General features: G+C 42.0%; 1 protein-coding gene across 1 annotated transcript in view; it reads left to right on the forward strand.

Moving 5' to 3' along the window:
• LOC143283754 (THO complex subunit 2-like) overlaps positions 1-20473 on the forward strand; it is a 72683-nt gene that overhangs the window by 4780 nt on the left and 47430 nt on the right. Inside the window, exons 3-22 of the mRNA XM_076590071.1 lie at positions 180-231; positions 904-974; positions 1696-1817; positions 2184-2317; positions 2780-2940; positions 3863-3955; positions 6497-6643; positions 7237-7409; positions 8667-8862; positions 11228-11388; positions 12172-12273; positions 12590-12674; positions 13073-13166; positions 13849-13929; positions 15137-15233; positions 15915-16032; positions 16871-17050; positions 17766-17930; positions 19174-19233; positions 19772-19863. Coding sequence (XP_076446186.1) covers positions 180-231; positions 904-974; positions 1696-1817; positions 2184-2317; positions 2780-2940; positions 3863-3955; positions 6497-6643; positions 7237-7409; positions 8667-8862; positions 11228-11388; positions 12172-12273; positions 12590-12674; positions 13073-13166; positions 13849-13929; positions 15137-15233; positions 15915-16032; positions 16871-17050; positions 17766-17930; positions 19174-19233; positions 19772-19863 — 2384 coding nt within the window. The remainder of the gene's footprint in view (positions 1-179; positions 232-903; positions 975-1695; positions 1818-2183; positions 2318-2779; positions 2941-3862; positions 3956-6496; positions 6644-7236; positions 7410-8666; positions 8863-11227; positions 11389-12171; positions 12274-12589; positions 12675-13072; positions 13167-13848; positions 13930-15136; positions 15234-15914; positions 16033-16870; positions 17051-17765; positions 17931-19173; positions 19234-19771; positions 19864-20473) is intronic.

Consider the following 20473-nt stretch of genomic DNA (forward strand, 5'->3'; position numbering starts at 1 on the left):
GTATAATGAGGGAAAAGCTTTTGATGTTTACTATATTTTGAATTGTCTGCTTTTCTTGTATGATTTATCTTTTTAAAAACCAGATTGATTCATTACAAAACAGTAAATGAAAATGGATGCTTTTAATATTTGATTCATTATGAAACAGTAAATGAAGATGGATGCTTTTAATATTACAGGAACAAGTGAAAAATCTTCCATCTGTGATGGCTGATGTGCTGGGAATCATAGGTAAGATGATGATTAAAAGCTTGCTTCTTACAATTTTAATTTGCTTTTTCAGCTTCTTGTTTTTTGTTGTTGTTTTGTTTGTGTTGTTGTTATTTGTTGTTTTTCAGTGCAGTGTAAAATTCAGTTTTGATTTATCCAAGGTGAAATGTATTGCTCAACTCGGCACTTTTGCAGTAAAGAAACCTGGTGAGAAATAAAGCTGAAACAAAATTGTCAATAAGCAGCAGAACAAAAATATTTAGTAAATTATGAGTTGTCACTGTTGGCATATTTTTGGCTTCTTACACTGTGTGTAATATTAGCAAGTATTAACAGATGCTGGAGGTCATTTCAGTGCTTGTGGGTACTGAAATCTCTAAACATTTGTCAAGTGAGAAGTCTTACCAAACAAAGGAGCTGTAGATAAAGTGGGTGTGTCTATTTTATCTCTGTTTTCCTGTATGCCTTTCTTCTATTTTACACTTGTCTCTCTGCCCCCATCTTCCCTCTTTCCTTCTTTCTGTGTAGGCTTCCTCTTCTCTAGAGGTTTGGTCATTATTACAGTAAGCACAGCTGTAGGGGAGAGACTTGGAAATGAAACTGACAAGCCAAGGTGTTCCCCTGTTTGTCTGTGCAGTGACGTGATGACAGACTGACATATATATATTTTTTTTCTTCATACTTTGCTTGCAGATGTGGAGACCTCTTGCACTGATGAAAAGGCAGTGAGAGAAAAGTTTGTGGCTCTGGTGGCAGCAGTCTCTGTGAGTAGCTAGGCTTTTTGGAATCAGGAATGTTATCAGTACTCAAGTGTTGTTGTTTTTTGTGTATGTGGTGGGGTTTTTTTGTTTTGTTTTTTTACTATTCTAAATTAAGTAAACAGGCGTTTAAGTATTCTGTGAGTTTTCTAACCTCTTACTTAGTGTTCTGTTAGTACGGGTATTCACTATTCAGGCTGTTTAGTGTTAAGTAAGTAATCAGGCTTTTAGATACTTCATTAGTCAGATTATGACTGAGTTGGGCTGTGACAGTGAAAACCTTTTTATTAATTGAAAGTAAAAGCATTTTCAGAAAAATTGCCTTTTCAAGGTTTAGATTATGTTTATTTCCAGTTATTTGTGGGATAATATATATGTTTCATATTGATCTGAACATTTTGTTATCCATGAAATTATGTGTCACCCTGTCTGAGAGTGTGTTCTCTTGATAGACAGGAATTATCACTCTTCTTTTTTCCCCCACAAAATTAAATTGCTCTAAATAAATTGTTGTCAGTTTATCAAAAGTTTAAAGAAAATGCAACTATGTTGCATGTTTATGTATGCTTAGAAGACCAGAATAACAATGGTCAGTTTTATCAGCTGTTCCCTGATTATTTAGCCATGCAGTAAAGTTTCTTTTCACTTCACCATGTCCATACTGTCTGCCACTGTTGCGAGACAGCACCACTATCACTACAAATGTGCTGGTTATGTTTGCTTGCAGGGCCTGGTAACTGAGAGTCTGTTGAAGGAGAGGCTGGAACAAGACACCCTGGAAGTGGCGAACCTGGTGTCCTCACGCCAACAGTTCCAGCAGAAATATGTCAAGACCAAGACTCGCTTGTAGTAAGCTGGAAATGGTTTTAGGCTTTTTTTCTTTCTTCAGCATGGAATATGTTTGATTGATGTCAGTTGGTAAGGGAGTGTGAAAAACAGTGGTGTATTACTTCAGCTTGAAAAACAGTGGTTACATTACTTCAGCTTGAATCTTTATTGTTAGAGCATTTTCTAGAAAGTGCTTTCTTAAGATCTTTTCCCCTTCTGAATAATACAGATTTTAGTGATATTTCTTGTTATGACTCATTTTCAGTTGGCATTGTTCTTGAACATTTCATACTGATGAGAGGGTTGTTGTTTTTGACCCTTTCCCTTGCTGCTTTTCTTACCAAACTGATTCCTGAATGGATGCGTTCCCCCACCCCCACCCCACAGTTACAAACAGCAGAAGTTCAACTTGCTGCGTGAGGAGAGTGAAGGTTACTCCAAGTTGCTGGTGGAGCTGAACCAGGACTTTGCTGATCATGTTACTCCTGAGTCTGTGCTCCAGCACATCAAATCCTTGATTGGTGAGTCATCTTTTTTAAAAGATTATTATTTCAAACAATGCTGACTATACTGTTCTAGTCTTTTCATTGGCTCACGCTCTCTCTGTCTCTGTCTCTCTCTCTCTCTCTCTCTCTCTCTCTCTCTGTCTGTCTGGTCTTTACAAGTCTGGTATTGGTTTGTGTGGTGCTTTAGTAGTGACAAGTTTTAGCTTTGTCTTCATTTTACACAGCAGATTATTTAGGAAAAAAAAGAATTTTTTTTAAAACTTAGCGCTAATGAAGTGAATGATATTGAATGTTGCTAAGTTTTATGAAAAGTCTGTTTTTAGAGATTTGTGTGCAGGTGCGTGTGTGTGTATGTCTTTTGTGTGTGCCTGTCTGGTAGTCTTCTCTTTTGTTTTGGGTTTGTTTTAGCCTGTCTCAGTTGTAATGTTTGCAACTTCTGTGCAGTTGCTTCAGTGTGACAGACAATGAAATGTGCAGGTTGCTTTGACCTGGACCCGAACCGTGTGATTGATGTGATGCTGGAGTCGTTTGAGTGTCGGCCCCACCTGCAGGATTTCTACCTGCCCCTCCTGCGCTCCTACGTCTCTGACCCCGTGACCCTGTGTCACACCCTGGGCTTCAGGTTCCACTTCTACCTGGTGAGTGCCTGGAGCAGGTGTTCAACCTTTGTGATAGGTATATGAAATTAGGTGTGGAATTTCTGAAAACTGTGTGCTTTTTTTTTTTTTTTTTTTTTTTTTTTGCTTTGGGTTTTCAGCCTTTTTGATAAGTATGGGATATTTGATGTACTGTTTCTGAAAACTGAGTGCTTTTTTTTTTCTCGGGTGTTCAGCCTTTCTGATCGGTATGGGATATTTGATATACTATTTATGAAAACTGTATGGGTTTTTTTGTTGTTGTTTTTTGTCTTGGGTGTTCAGCCTTTTTGATAGGTATAGGAAATTAGGTAGGGTATTTCTGAAAACTGAGTGCTTTTTTGTCTTGGGTGTTCAGCCTTTCTGATAAGTATAGGAAATTAGGTGTAGTATTTCTTTAAACTGTGTGCTTTTTTTTTGTCTTGGGCATTCCGCCTTTGTGATAGGTGTTGGAAATTGTGTGGGGTAATTCTGAAAATTGTGTGCTTTTTTTGTCTTGGGTGTTCAGCCTTTTTGATAGGTGTATGAAATGTTTAGACACTGTAGGCCTCATAGGCAGAATTTAAGCCAGTTGTGAGGATCCCTTGCACTGAGATTTACTTGTGCTGGAACGTTCATGCTCTGAGATACACTTGCACTTGATTATACCTACATAGGTACAGCATGAGTATCTTTATTCAGATAAGAAGCACGTTTGTTTGTCACACACTTGAACTGTCCATATCATGATATGAGACGAGAAACAGAAAATGATTTAAATGTATGACTCCAGCATATGTCTTACATGAACACATGTATTTACACAAAATTGTTCATTGTACTGTTTGTATTCTCGTCACCAGTCAGATCAGCAGAACAAACTACCATATCCATGTTTTTGTTGTTGTTTCTTTTTTCGACTTTGGTCTTCTGTGTTTGATTGCAGCCTCATGAAACCGAGACCCCATCTTCATTGTTCCAAGTGGCAGCTCTGCTTCTGAAGAATGGACTGGTTGACCTGGACACATTGTACCCACACGTGAGTTGCTTTTACTTCCTTTATTTTCATTTATTGTGTTTGTTTCTTTATTTACTGTTGTCCATCTTTCTTAAAACCATAATCTGGCGTATTTTGCTGTTGGTATGTGCAGCTAGTGTTCGGTGTTGTGAAAATCTGGCTAGAACAGTGAAATGTTGAACCAGACACAGGAAGAGGCAAACCAAAGCACTTTTGCAGGGTTACTGTTTGAATCCAGTTGTACATGCAACACCTGACCCACATGTGCAAAATACTCCTCTGCACAGGCAGTGAAATTGAAAGAAGCTGTGACGAGTAGCCTCCCTTGAGTGTATTACTTCCCTTGTGTGTACACATGCAGTGGTCTGTTGGATGGCAGCCATCTTCCATTCCTGGAGCCTGCACACCAGGTGGCTTTTTTTGTTTGTTCTTCTTCTCTGTGCTGTGACAGTTGTGTGCTACAATGTGTGACATGTACTGTGATAGATGTTTGCTACAAAGTGTGACTTGTGCTGTGACAGTTGTGTACCATAACGTGTGATGTGTGCTGTGACAGTTTGGTATCATAATGTGTGATGTGTGCTGTGACAGTTATGTACCATAATGTGTGATGTGTGCTGTGACAGTTGTGTACCATAATGTGTGATGTGTGCTGTGACAGTTGTGTACCACAATGTGTGATGTGTGCTGTGACAGTTATGTACAATTTGTGATGTGTGCTGTGACAGTTGTGTACAATGTGTGATGTGTGCTGTGACAGTTCAGTACCATAATGTGTGACGTGTGCTGTGACAGTTCTGTACAATGTGTGATGTGTGCTATGACAGTGTGTACCTTAATGTGTGACGAGTGCTGCGACAGTTGTGTGCCATAATGTGTGACGTGCTGTGACAGTTCTGTACCACAATGTGTGAAGTGTGCTGTGACAGTTCTGTACCATAATGTGTGATGTGTGCTGTGACAGTTGTGTATAATGTGTGACGTGTACTGTGACAGTTCTGTACCATAATAGGGCTCGACATTAACGGTTGCCCAACTGTCCGGGGCAAGTAGATCATCGTGTCGGGCAAGTATTGCCCTTACCGAACTTGCCCGACAGGGCAAGTTATATTTTCCAAGACTAGCATGTTTTGTTTTCCAAAATATCCATCACGCTCCTGACACTGATCATCTGACACTCTTCCTCTAGCAGACGATGTTTTGAGTCTGACCGTGACAAGTGGTCACTGGAAAAAGAGAGCTATCATACAGCTCTAAAAGGTGATATGCCATTGGTTGCTATTTTTGGAGAGCCAATGGTAATTCTTCTTATAGGGTAGTTCATCTTCCACCCATCACATCACAAATAAAAAAAATCACGTCGCAACGTACTATAATGTCATTCCATTTTAAACAAACAAACAAAAAAACAACAACAGAGTTTGTTTCTTTGACAGACCTGTTTACCAGTACCATTTTGGGGTAATTTTTACATCATTTTGACTTGCACGAAAATAGATTTCAGTACGACTTGTGAGGAAAGAAAAAAATGTTTTGGCCAAAGTGAGGAGTTTTGACGCTGCTCACATTGCGACGTGTTCTTAGGAGGAAAGTGAAAAGTTCACTGCCGGCACCTGCCCGTCGGTGTTACATGACTACCAGCCAGGCCTGTCTGTAGTCAGTCCAAGAGGGCAACCTACGTGGATGGCTGTGCCCATCTTTGTCCCCCCCACCCACCCCCACTCTTCCTCCACCTACACCTCACCCCTCCACTGGCAAGGTTGTCAAAATCACTGCCGCGCTATCCCTTCACCACCCTCCCATCCATTTCTTTGACTGTGATCTGCCTGCCTTTCTGTTTCATTCAGTCTCTCTTTCTCTCAGTCTCTCTCCCTCGCATCTCAGTGTAAAGGTCAAGTTGGTAAATCAAAAAGGAAACAGCCATTCTGTAGAATCATAACTTAGTTAAACCAAGTCAACACAGACATGACCTCCACAATCACCCCCCCCCCCCCCCCCACCCACCCACCCACCCCATCACCCCATCTCATTCCTTCACCCCCTACCCCCTAACTTTCTCTTTGACCCCTCTTCCAGACACCACCTCCCATATTGCAGACTTGCTTGTCCTTACCCCCCCCCCCCCCCAACCCCCCCTCTTCTCTTTTGTGTACCATAATGTGTGACGTGTGCTGTGACAGTTGTGTACCATAATGTGTGACGTGTGCTGTGACAGTTCTGTACTATAACAGTTGTGTACCATAACGTGTGACGTGCTGTGACAGTTGTGTACCATAATGTGTGACGTGTGCTGTGACAGTTGTGTACCATAATGTGTGACGTGTGCTGTGACAGTTGTGTACCATAATGTTTGATGTGTGTTGTGACAGTTCTGTACCATAACAGTTGTGTACCATAACGTGTGACGTGCTGTGACAGTTGTGTACCATAATGTGTGACGTGTGCTGTGACAGTTGTGCACCATGTGTGATGTGTGCTTTGACAGTTGTGTACCGTAATGTGTGACGTGTGCTTTGACAGTTCTGTACAATGTGTGACGTGTGCTGTGACGTGTCGTGACAGTTGCTGCCCTCTGACGCGGACATGCAGCAGCACCAGCAGAAGGAACTGCAGGAGGCTAAGGCTTATGCCCGGCGCCTCAACACCATTGTGCTGTCTGACAAGAAGGAAGAGGAAAAGGAAAAGGAGGAGGTGCAGAAACCAGAGATGGTGAGTCACTTGTTCTTCTTTCATCATTTCCCTCCCCTGTTGCCAGGGTTTGGTTGAGGAACATGTTTTTGTTTAAAAGGAAATGTTTTATAATGACCGGTAGTTATAAAACAGGTTGTAAGCCTGTCATTTTGTGTTGTGTTCAATATTTCTTTTGTGTACTGTGTATATTCATTTATTTATTGTCTTCTCTTTTTTTTTTTTTTTAACCATTCTTGATTGGTTTATCCTGTTCTTGTTTCATGTGGCTCCTGGTTAGAACTGAGAAACAAACTTTGCATTATGTTTAAATGTTAAAACAGTATAACAGAAATGCCTGCATCCAAAAGCTTTTAAAGAACATCAGAAACTCATATATCTATACATCACACTTGGATACTGAATTGCCAGCGAAGGGAAGAGTTATCTGTTGTGTTAAGGCCTGAATTTTGTCAGAAGCCTGAATAGCTTTATAGGACAATGATTTATTGGAACTTTCATAAACACTGCCCAATAATGAAAAAATAAAATTTGTTCCATTATATTTCATAACGACTTTACAATGAGGAATCCCCATGTTTACATTCCTGTCACTGCAGAATGTGTCATTGCAGAAGATCAACAACCAGAAACTGGGCCTGTGTGAAGCTCTTCTGGAAATTGGAGCTTGGGACTGCGCCAAAGTCATCCTGGATGGATTGCCGGAGGGGTTTGCCATATCGCACAAACCCATTGTGCAGGCCCTGTGCAAACTCATTCACGCTGCTATTGAACCCATGTATCACAAGTGAGTGCACTGTGGAAAGTGCAGTCTTCTGTACTCTGTGTATGGTGTGTCTGTGATTGTGTGAATGTGTACAGTTTTTCAGAGACATTGGAGATATTCCTACAAGCTGATTAAATGTAGTTGTCTGGTCAGGAGTTTTTTTGTGTGTGTGTCTTTGAGCTGGTTGACAGCCTACAAACAAATGCATCAAAAATGATTTATTTTAATTTTCATAAATGGTTTTGCACATACTTTTTTTTTTCTTTTTCGTTTTTTTTCTTCTCACATATTGAGGAATGTGTGCTGACCTAAAGTTTGGGAATGTGCATTTCACTGCAGAATTTGGGAATGTTGTTAGATAGTGTGAGCACTTGGTTCAAGCAACAGTCACCAGTTTCTGTGATGGATACATTGTGTTCATATTATGTCAGAAGCTGGTCAATCACCCACTGCCAGATGGGGAGGAGGAGGGAGGGGGGCACAAACTGGCAAAAAAGAATTGAATGAGATTGCAATAGATTGGGCTGTTAACATTTGATGTTTTGTTTTTATTTATGTCTTTGCTGTTGTGTTGTCCCTTAAATCTCTGTGACATTATCTCTATGTTGCTCAGCTGAAAAAATCCTACTGTGATGCTTTAGCCTCCTTAAGGGGCTTTGAATCTACAACATTCCCACTCAGTCTGTAACAGTAACCACTTTGCCACAGGGACTGATAAATCGTTTGAGATGAAGGGAACAACAATTTTCTTACATTAAAAGCGCTGAGGACCAAAAATAATATCCTACTGGTGATAAAACATTGTCCGTCATTCAGGATAATCATTGCTATGTACAGAGTCTCTACTTTTTCCAGCATGCCCCATCAGTACTTGCCTTTCATACCTTGATCCTGTTGCCTGGAATAAACTACCCTACCAAATTTGTCATGATGAAGCAAAAACTCAGTTCAAATCTGTGCTCAAAATAAATATTGCAAATCTACTTTATGGATGTCTAGGTGTTAGCATGTGGTATGGTGTGTGTGTTTGTGTGTGTGTGTGTGTGTGTGTGTCTGTCTGTCTGTCTGTTGTGATTGACACTTTCCATTTCTCTTTCATATACATCTTGTTTCCCCCCCACCCCCACCCTGCGGCCCCCCACTCTTGATGTTAATGGTTTGTGTTCTGGGCCTCTTTGCTGTGGTGGTAGAGAGCATTATAAGTGCCCGTTGTTTTATGAGACAGCATGCTGCTGTCCACAGTGGTTAATGACAGGTGCACACTGTTGTCCCCAACAGGTACACAGGACTGTCCAGCGCCCTGACCAAGAGACGCCCTGTGCCAGCCAAACGACCCGGGATGGATTCACTGACCACGTTCGCTGATCTGAACCGGATGGCTTTCCCCATGGTGCTGTACCTGGGCCCCCACATTGCCACAGATCCCCCCTTACTGGTCAAGCTGATTCGTATTGGCAAGGCTTTCATGAACAAAGTGAGTGGTCTGTAACAAAGGGCCTGGCTGCTTTGATATTAGTATTATTGTTATTCATGACATGAAGACCTTCCATGATAGTCTCCGAGCTGTGTATGGGCCGAGAGTCACAGGATCAACCCCTGTCCGAGCCTTGGACCAGACCACCCTCCTGACAGACAAGAAAGACATCCTTGCTGGGCAGAGCACTTCAACACCCTTATCAACAGGGACTCGTCCGTATCAGACAAGGCAATTGCGGCCCTCCCACAGCTACCAGTCAGTGACTCGCTAGCTGCCCCTCCCACCAAGGTCGAGACCCAGAAGGCCCTGAAGCTGACAACGCCAGGAAAAGCACCAGGAGTGGATGGAATCCAGGCTGACATCTACAAGTATGGAGGTGAGGTGCTGACAGACAAGCTGACCACCCTGTTCCAGTCTATCTGGGAGAGAGGGGAGGTCCCACAGGATTTCAGAGATGCTTCTATTGTCCACATTTACAAACGGAAGGGAGACAAAACACCCTGTGATAACCACCGTGGAATCTCTCTCCTCTGCATCGCTGGCAAGATCTTCGCCCGCATCAAACTGAACAGACTGGTTGACCATGTCTCCAACAGTCATCCCTGAAGCACAGTGTGGCTTCTGCTCAGGCAGGGGAATATGTGACATGGTGTTTGCCGTACGCCAGATGCAAGAGAAGTGCCGTGAGCAGAACAAGGAGCTCCACATGGTCTTTGTAGACCTGACTAAGGCCTTCGACACGGTGAACCACCGTGGTCTGTGGAAGATCCTCCTAAAGTTCGGCTGCCCAGAGAGCCTAATCCAGCTGGTGGCGTCTTTCCACGTTGGCATGCAGGCGAGAGTACAGGAAAATACTGACATGTCGGATCCGTTCCCTGTGGTAAATGGACTGAAGCAGGGCTGCGTCCTGGCACCTACACTGTTCACCATTCTCTTCTCTGCCATGCTGATTGACACCTTCCATGACTGTGACCGGGGCATCTGCGTTCACCTTCGCACAGATGGCAAACTTTTCAACTTGCGGCGACTCCACGCCAGGTCCAGGGTGTTTGAGGCACTGTTGAGAGAATTCCTCTTCGCTGATGACTGCATGCTTGATGCACACACCCATGAGGACATGCAGTTCATTATGGACAGGTTCTCAACCTCCTGCAGGCGCTTTGGACTCGCCATCAGCCTCAGCAAGACTGAGTCCATGTACCAACCAGCTAGCTCACAGAACGCCAATGCCTCCCCCCCACCTGCAATCAAGATCAATGACACAGAGATCAAGTCAGTCGACAAGTTTTGCTACCTGGGCAGCACCCTATGCAGCAATGTAGCCCTTGGTGCAGAAGTGACGCTGCGCACCGCCAAGGCCAGCTCTGCCTTTGGCAGACTCAATAACAGGCTGTGGAACAACAAAGGCATCAGGCTCAGCACCAAGATGAAAACCTGCGGAGCTGTTGTGCTGACCACCTTGTTGTACTGCTGTGAAACATGGATGACGTATCGCCATCACATTCAACAACTTGAGCAGTTTCACCAGAGATGCCTACAAAAGATCCTCGGCATAAAGTGGCAAGACAGGGTCTCCAACCTCCAGGTCCTAGAGAGGAGTGGCCTGCCCAGCATCGAAAGCCTGCTAATCCAGTGCCAGCTATGCTGGACAGGACACATTGTCCGCATGACAGACAGCAGGATCCCGAAGATGCTTTTGTATGGCCAGCTGAAGGAAGGCCACCGTGTATGTGGAAGACCCTGCAAGCGCTTCAAGGACACTTTGAAGACAAACCTCAAAGCCTGTGACATAGACATCGCTTCCTGGGAAACTGATGCCCTTGACCGCTCTTGCTGGAGGATGCTGTGCTCTAATGGCATAAAGACATTTGAAAACAAGAGAACGCTGGCCATTAAGGAGAAGCGTGAGCGAAGGAAGAAGGGCTCAACTTCTGGAGACGTTTTCCAGAATCAGCCTCTTCTCCCATTTGAGGACACACACAGACAGATAAGCCTGCCTGCCCACTCATCTGTCGGACCGACGGGAGACTCCATCATCGCACAGTCATCAATACTCCATTTTGGGGGATCTTTTTTCCATAATCTTCCAAATGCTGACATGGACTGGGGGATATTTAACATGTGTGTTTGATATTCTGCATTCCTATACATATGAATAGGGTTCATGCACTATCAGGCCTGCACACCTCTTGACCTGGGAGATCAGGAAAATCTTTTCCCCGATCCCACCTGGCGGCATGACTAGGATTCAAACCTAGGACCCTCAGATTGAAAGTCTTGCACTTTAACCACTCTACTGTTGCGCTCATCCACACATATGTATGCAGTATTATGATAAAAGTGTGTATGTGTGTGCGTGCAGCGTCATGACGGCCACCTGTCTTCATCAGACGAAGCAGCATACTACGGCCTGCTGTCTGTGGTGGATGACGCACTGCTCCCCTCCCTGTCACTGCTGCCTGGCAACTGCTGCATGGCTGAGGAACTGTGGGGACTGGTCAAACACTACCCATATGAAATCAGGTAACAGTGACAGATTTCCTTTTTATAAGATATACTTCTGTCATTTTTTTTTTTTACTTTTCCTTTCTTTTTTGGGGAGGTTGGGGGTTGCTTTATGATAGTATGTGGTATGGGCATGCTCCTTAGGGATTTTTGTATTTATATTTTTTATGTTTGTTTATTTAGAAAAAAATGTTTGGTGAATACAAAAGCATTGGAAAACAAAAACAAAACATCATAAAGTTGCTTCAAGGCTCTCTGTTTGATTGTACTTCAGGCCTCATCTCCCTATTATGGAACAAACACGAAAAAGTTGAGGTTTTTACCCTGTAATCTGCGATCTGTTGGCAGCCAGTTTTTGACCGTTTTCAGCCCTTGCTCATGGTGTCTTCACACTCTGTTGTGGCTCTCCAGCAATGACTTTGAGCAGTCCCTTCACTCTTTGACTAGTTGATGATGATGAAAGTAGAAGCAGGATTTTCTAAGACAATTTGCATTAGTTGTGTCAGCTTTTATGGATGTATCCTGGTCACCAGGATGTTGCCCTGGCCTCTTCAGGACCTCCAGCTGACCTCTGGGTCACTTCCAGTCTGCAGCATTTTATATTTGATGTTCTGTCCTGTTTGTAAATGGTATGAACTGTTTCAAACAGACCAGATTTTGAGCTTGTTAAATTTGTATCTGCTTTGTAAGAATACATGTGGAACTCTGATATGTTTTTTTGTTTTATAACAGTTATTGTTGAGCATGTTATCTATGTACGCTTTATTGGAATGAATATATAACTGTTGTTTTTTGTGCCAGGTATCGGATGTATGGTCACTGGAAGAATGAGGTCTACCTCACCCATCCCAAGCTGATACGTGTGAAAGCAGACACTCTGGAGCGAGCGAAATACATCATGAGGTGAGTTGGTTTATCAGGATGGTACAAGCATGTCAGTAGGGTAGGCATTAATAATGGTTGTTGTTATGGCTAGGGATGACTTACATATGGATGGGATGTTATGCATTTGAGCTGTCCTGGTACAGTCGTAAGTGTTGGTTTTTTGTTGTTGTTGGTTTTGTGTTTGTTGGTTTTTTTGTGACTGCTGAGTCTTTGTATTTGAAAAAAAAAAACAACAAAAAACAAAACAAACTAGCCCAGGATAGTGACCGCCTTCTGTGCACACAGGCACACAGATAAGGTGCATTTGTTTTAAAACTATGTTGCTGTATTCCAGGCGCATTTCCAAAGAAACGGTGAAACCCTGTGGCCGGCAGTTGGGGAAACTGGGACACAGCAATCCTGGAGTTCTGTTTGAGTTGGTAAGTACGCTGTCATATCAGGAAAGATTGCAAGATTTAGAACTCTTGATTTTAGGGGAACTTGGATGGGAGCATTGCCTCTGAAAAGGTGTGATGATGGGGTGGCAGATAAAAGATAAAAATATTATGGGTTATAACTTGTTAAGAAAGTTTGCAAGTTACATGATTTCAGGTTGTATAAACAAACATAAATGTTTGTCTTAAGCGAAAACTTTGTATGTTAAGACAGTTTGCAAGTTACATATTTTTTAGGCTGTATGAAACATAAATGCCTGAATGTGTTTACTGAAGAAAACTCCATGTTTAGGGGGTGGGGGGGTGTCACACAGTGTTGTATGCTTATTGAATTCTGGGGAGAACAGTGACCTGAAGAGAAAGGGTGTGTTGTGTTGTGACAGGTGCTGTCTCAGATCCAGAGGTACGACAACTTCATCTCCCCTGTGGTGGACTCCCTGAAGTACCTGACACCCATGTCCTATGACATCTTGGCTTGTATCCTTTTTCAATGCAAGGACATGACTGGTTGTAACAGCATCATTATTTGTTTGTTTACTGCAGGTTAGTTCATGATGATTTTTAAATGGAAAGGAGGTGATTTTCTGGGCTGAAGCTACTTTAGATTTCTCTGCTCAGGGCAGGAATGAGACCTCTGCTGGATACTGCATTAGTGGGCCATGGTAAATATTTTAACAGTTTTGGGGGGAAATTCTCCTGTTTTCAGTACTCTTGACTCTTGTCTTGTGTGCACAGCATATTAGAGCTGGTTGTATGACTAGAAATCATTGAGCTTGATTCATATTTTCTTTTGATAAAAAACTAAGTAAAAACTTTGTGAAGTTGCATCATTCTGGAGTGGTCACTCACCACTTTTGATCAGCTGTACATTAGTGGTCTATGTTCCAGTGACATTTGAAATTAAAAAAGTTAGTTTCATTGCATATGACAGTAAAAGTCATGAGGAAATGGAGACCAACGCTTGATGTGCTTGATGGGTATAACTCAACACGGGAACTTCTCTGTCCTCAGCTTCATTTTTGTGCGTGAAACAATGACACTGCGCTCATGTACACTGTCAAAGAAAAGTGTTGTTGGGGTTATCAGTATATTCAAATGGCCTCCGTTCTGATGAAACAGAAACTTAGTGGCTGACAATTGTCCTTAAGTCCTGTATCAGACTGTATCATAGAGGCAGTGGCCAACCCAGAGAAAGAGAGGATGAAGACAGATGACACCAACATCTCCCTGTGGCTCCAGAGTAAGTTGATTTTTTCCTAGTGTGTGTCTGTCCTTGTGTCTTGAGAAGTCCTAGCATGTGAAATGAATGTTGCTCATGTATCTGCTTTATATTGCACACTATGGTATTATATAGTTTAAAAGGTTTCGTAAAATTTAAATATGCACATGTTTCAATTACTTGCTCTTTGGTTGAGGTCACCAGCTCTTTTTCTTATTAGGGGTTTATTGTGCATGGGATTTAATTTGTCTTGGAAACAGCGTATTTTTTTGTATCTTGCTTACTGAAGTACTTTTGGAGAAGAGTAGTTTTTGTGTGTGGCATGTGTGTTTGTGTCAGAGTGAATAAGTAATCCTGCTGTGTCTTTGTTGAAATACAAACTACTAGACCTTGAGTGGTGGTCTGGATTCTAATCATTCGGATGACATGATGAACCCAGGTCCCTTGTGCAGCATACACTCAGTGTACATAAAAGAACCCATGGCATTCTGTAGTAAGATCCTTTGTGTGAGTGTGTGCTGTACGCGTGACTGAAGCCTGACAGAATGACACTGGAAATGAGCACCTGAAAGCAGCTCTCAGTCAGCTTTGCTGAGGTAGGCAGCCAGTTGTGCAGATGACATCATGTTTGAAAAGTGCTCAGAACTTGGTCTCTGACCCAAGATAGGTGATGTACAAGTTAAGTATCAGTTTACAAAATCTTGAATGGCATGTAACATCTTTTAATATGCAATGTATGAGTAATGTTTTCCAGTTTGATACACATATCATTCCTTCACAGTCTCTTCACTCTTCCACTGATGATAGATTCTTTTGCAGTACTGAATTCAGTAGAGAGAAACATGGTGGGAGATTTGATTTCTTTAGCTGTACAAACCTGGAATTCACTGCCTTTTTCAGTCAGTCACTTTCCCTCACTCACATCATTTAAAACAAATCTAAAAACATTCCATTTCAAGCAGTGTCTACATAAGTAAGGCACTCCATTCCATATCTGTGGTCCGTTGATCCCCATGCAAACATATTTGTGTGTGCATGCATGTGTGTTTCTGTCTGTGTCTGTGTTTTTTTGTGTCTTTTGTGTCTGACATGATATTATAAAGTGCATTGAGAAGTTTTAAATCGCTATAGAAATGTACAAATTATTATAATTGTATTGTGGCTGGTTCCAGGAACTGTCAGCACAGAGACTGCTCAGTTTGATCACAATTGCTGGATTGTTTTCCAGGTCTCGCCAACTTTGCTGGAGCCATTTGTCGCAAGTACACCATTGAACTGACTGGCATCATGCAGTACGTGGCCAATCAGCTCAAGGCCGGCAAAAGGTCCGTTCATTCTTGGTGTATGTAGATATATACACGTTACTTATTTCTTGTATGTCTTCATGTCCTGTTGTTTGCCATTATGTATTATTGTATGTTTTGTCTCTTGTGAGGTGCTTATTGTTATTATTATTACTATTCTGCTCTCTGTCAGTTTACTGTAGGGCAGGCTGGTACTCTGAAAATAATGTGATCTTTCTTTTGATGGTGGTCTGTCGGTGAAGGTTATCGGGTGTTAATTTTCTGGATGTGAGTGAAGGTTATGAGAAATGGCTGATTGTTGTTGTGGTGCTGATGGTGTTGGTTGTAATTAGAACTGAAATTCCAGAGGATGTTATATGTCAGAATGAGAATGTACACACCCTTTGCATAGGACTAGTGACCTTGACAAATGATGTTCTGGAGATGGAATTGGAAGAAAGTATTTCCATTTGAAATGAAAACAAAAACATGACATTCAGAAGGTATTAAACTAATTTTTTTTAAAATCTTTTAAGTTTGAAAATTTGATGCAAGTAAATGATAATGGTTTGTAGAAAATGAAATAGAATCACTTTTGTCTTCCTGTTGACACCAGTAAATCTGGCTGATTGCTAAGTGGGCTTGTTAAATTGGGAAGTAGTCAGTGAAGATATTAAATTACTGAAATTGTCGATGTGTGTGTGTGCACGTGTGTGTGTGCAGCTTGGACCTGTTGCTGTTGAGAGAAGTGGTGCAGAAGATGGCAGGAATTGAGGTGTCAGAGGAGATTACTGATGACCAGCTTCACTCCCTGTCTGGTGGAGAGCTGCTTAGACAGGAGGTAAAATTTTACCTTCTTGTCATTTTGCTGTTGGTTTTGGAAACTGTTGATTGGTTCTTTTTTAGTTTGTGACTGGTGAAGGTCGTTTGTTTTTCTGCAAGGTTATTTTATGGGTTGGAACTCCTCCTTTTTGTGATAACATACTATTATTAAACATTGTTTTCTGTAACAAGTATAGACTGAAGTAACTTACAGTGTGAACATTGTCAGGTGGAGTTGTGGTTGCCTGTTGTGCTGCGGCACTGTAGCTTGAATATCACAGAGAAATCTGTTGCGACAAAAATTGATGCAGTGAAACATAAATTCCACCAGCTTTGGGCTTGCAGGTGAAACTTTGTTGGCATGCAGTGGTTCTGATTATTGTTATTATTATTGATACTTCTATCTTCAATCAGAGACCAAACTCTGTAAGTGCTTTACAGATTTATTTGCTTACCTGGAAAGAGCCCACTGACGGCTGCTTTTTGGTGCTCATCTGTTTCCTGTGTTATTCAGTCAGGGTTAGTACATGCACACATGCACATGCGTATATTATCAGAGTGAATTTTCTCCACCACTTTGACTGGTAGTATATGAGTAAGAACATTGTTGTTGCTGTGGGTTCTTTAACGTAGGTTAAGTGCATGCTGTACACAGCACCTTGATTTATCATCTCATCTGAATGACAAGTGTCCAATCTACCACTTGGATCTAGTGGAAAGGGAGAAAATACTGGCGAGTGTGAGCTTAAGATTCCATGCAGTCAGAACTGTCGTTTCCTAGGCGAGAGCATTACCACTTGGTCATCACTCAACACTGACAGGACGATTAACTCTTGAGCGTGTTTCATGGTGGGCAGGGAGGCAACTTTCAGCAGGTGCGCAACATGAAGAAGTCGTCGACGCGCCTGAAGGACACACTGCTGGAGCGCGACCTGGGGCTGTCCCTGTGTCTGCTGATGGCCCAGCAACGCTCCTCTGTCGTCTTCAGGGAGGATGACACCCGCCACCTCAAGCTGGTCGGCAAGCTGTATGACCAGGTAGGTAGGGGGGTGTGGGTGGGTGGGTGGATGTTACGTGTTGGTGGGTAGATGGGTATGTTGAATGTGTGGGGGGTTGGTGGTTGTGTGTGCAGGTTGGTGGTTGTGTGTGCATGTGCTTTTGCTTGTGTTGGTGTCTGTGCTGGGGTACAACTTCATCTAAACATTCTTGACATCAGGTTTTCAGAATTTGATAAGTTGGTTTGAGTTCATGTGAGGGTGCGATAATGCTTGATGGAAAGATTTACACATGAAGTGTTAGCGTGTTTGTGTAAACGTACCTGGAAGCACTGTGGCAGAACTGGTTAGGCGTTGGACTTCGGATCCAGTGTTCACCATTGGTCATGTTTCGAGGCTCTGTTTCAGCCTGTTGTTGTGTCATTTGGGAAAGGCCCTTTCCTGGTAAGTTTCCTCACTCCACCTGGTGTGAATGGGTACCTGGCCGTTTGGGGAAGGTTACAGTGGTGGAAGGAGAGGAGTGAACCCTGTCTTCCTCTGCTGAATCCTTGACACAGTGAATATGAATTCACTACCCCAGTGGTCATGGAAAAAAGGCTCTTAAACCTTTAAACTTAACCTTTTAATTTCATACACTTCTTAGCCCAAAACACAGTGGATGTGAATTCACTGTCCTATTGGCCATAAAAGGCTATGTAGTAGTGATAGTGATAGGCTTAGTAGTGATAGTCATGGTGTGTGTGTGTGTGTGTGGCAGTGCCAGGACACCCTGGTGCAGTTTGGCAGCTTCCTGTCGATGCAGCTGTCGACAGAGGAGTTTGTGAAGCGTCTGCCGCCCATAGACGTGCTCATCTCCACCTACCACGTACCTCAGGACGCTGCCTTCTTTCTTGCCCGCACACAGTACAACCACAGCATTCAGGTGACTTAAAGAAAATACTTTTATAATTGTTATTATTGGTACTTGTATTGTACCCTTGTTTGGTGACGTGTGACTCATCTTTTCTTTCCTTTTTTGTGTTTGTGGACTGCAACTTCCGCGAGGGGGTTGGGGGGCTGCATGCTGGGTATTCTTGTTCCCATGACCCACTTACTGAACACTGACATGGATTATGGGATATTTAATGTGTGTATTTGATCTTCTGGATTTGTATTCACATGAAGAGGGTTCAGACACAAGCAGGTCCACACACATGTTGATCTGAAAGATCAGAAAAATCTTTACCCTAAACCAACCTGGTGCTACAAAATTGGGGATGGAACCCAAAAAACTTGGGCAAGAATCCAGCACTCTATCCATTAGGCAAATGTTATTGATTCTTATTTAGCACCCATCTTTTTTGTGACTCACCTATTATTGTTGTTATTGATATTTATATAGTGCCTATCTTCGCTGTGACTCAGCTATTAGTGTTATTATTATTGATACTTAATTAGCACCTGTCCTTGGTGTGAGTCAGTTATTATTATTGATACTTATATTGCACCTGTCTTCACTGTGACTCAGTTATTATCATTATTATTTTTGATACTTGCATAGTGCCTATCCTTTGCATGGCCCAGTTATTATCATTGATTGTTATATGGCACCTTCAGTGTGACTCGATTATTATTCTTATTATTATAATTGATACTTGTATAGCACCTGTGTTCAGTTTGACTCGGTTATTATTATTGATACTTACATAGTGCACATCTTTAATCAGAGATCAAACTCTAAGCGTTTTACAAGTCATTTGCACAACAGGTTGCATCCTAGAGCCAACTGACAGCTGCTTTTAGGCAGTCATTGGTTTCCTGTGTCATTCAGTCTTGCTTCAGTCACGCAACTTCGTACAAACTTCAGCACTAGTCATTGCAAATTTCTGTTCCAAAATTCACATTGATTGTAGAGCAAATATGCAGACAGAATAAGGAGAAAAATGGGTAGTGCTTCTTTGTCAGTTGAGCTCTCCCTGGGGAGAGCAGCCTTAATTTCACACAGAGAAATCTGCCATGATAAAAGTCATACAATACAATACAGTGCAATAGGGTGCAATTTATGGTCCAGATATGTTTCATCTTCGAAATACAGAAAACAAAAATATCCCAAATTTGGGGGAGGAAAAAAAAGGGAGAAAATTTAGGTAGGTGTGATAATTTTCTCTTTCTGTCTTTCTTTTCAGACACGCTATGAAGAACTTCGAAAGAATGACAAGAAAAGCAGCTCTTCAGTCTCTTCTAAAGTAAGTCGATCTGGGTTTGAAAATGGAAACTTGCTTTGGTTCAGACAGTTTTTGTGTGTAGAGAATGTTAAAATACAACACAGTGATAGATAAACAGACATGAATAAAATCTTGCACAAAGTCCTCTTTGCTTTCATGTGTGTGTGAAAAGTTTACAGTGATAGTTCTCTTTTTTTCTTTTTTTTTTCAAGAAAACTTATTTTAATATTATGTAATCTTGATAGTATGCAACATAATGTTAATGGTCTTGTGTTATGAAATGAATGTACCACTTGTTATTTCTACATTGTGAAAAAAATGTTTAGAAACGTTTGCAGCACCAGTGGTACAAAGATGAAAAACATATAAATTGTCCAGAATTTGTTGTGATGGTGTAGAAACGTTTGCAGCAGCGGCGGTACATAGACGAAAACTATACAAATGGTCCTGGTCTTGATGTGAATGGTGCAGAGACATTTGCAGTAGTAGTGATACTTAGATGAAAACATTTCAGTCGGTCCTGGTCTTGATGTGAACAATATAAAAACATTTGCTGCAGCAGCGGTATGCTGATGCAACGGAGGACACCCAGAAGTCTGTGCTGGAGACACTGCGGCCCTTGTTCCCTGCCAGGATATGGGAGGACTTCACGTGAGTGAACTGAGCTGTGCTCAACTTGTCATTCAAAATAAAAATAAGGCAGCAGAGAGAGAAACTGTGTGTGGGTTAGTACTGATGTTCAGATGTTAGTGTGCAAGTGTAAATGTATTTCCATATCCAGGTATTTTTCAGCTGATTGGTTGTGTGCAGCGCACCCCCATGTTATTTTGTTTTTCTGAGGATTGTGGGCTTTAAATTTGATGAAATTTGTTACATTTGCTATTGGTTGAAATGTATGATTTACATTAACACGAATTCTTCAACTCTTAGATATGTCTTTTCACAGCTAAGGAAAGTGTCATAGAGAGGAGTAAGACTGGACTGAAAATAGGAATTTAACTACACATACTTTACTGTGACCCACTAGTGCAGACTCCAGCAGGGAGTCCAGTTCCTGTCCTGTGCAAACTACTACTAAGGTTACTTACTTCCGGGAGGGTATCGGCCGTAGCTACTTTTGTTTTCTCCACATAGGCGGATAGTAGTTTGCACAGGACAGGAATGTCAGACCCTTGTCGGAGTCTGCACTAGTGGGTCACAGTAAGTATATTATTTAAACGTAATTTTAGATAGAAAATGTCCTCTTTCTGTGCCAATGTGT

Source organism: Babylonia areolata, chromosome 7 (assembly GCF_041734735.1).
Source record: "Babylonia areolata isolate BAREFJ2019XMU chromosome 7, ASM4173473v1, whole genome shotgun sequence".
Taxonomy (NCBI): domain Eukaryota; kingdom Metazoa; phylum Mollusca; class Gastropoda; order Neogastropoda; family Buccinidae; genus Babylonia; species Babylonia areolata.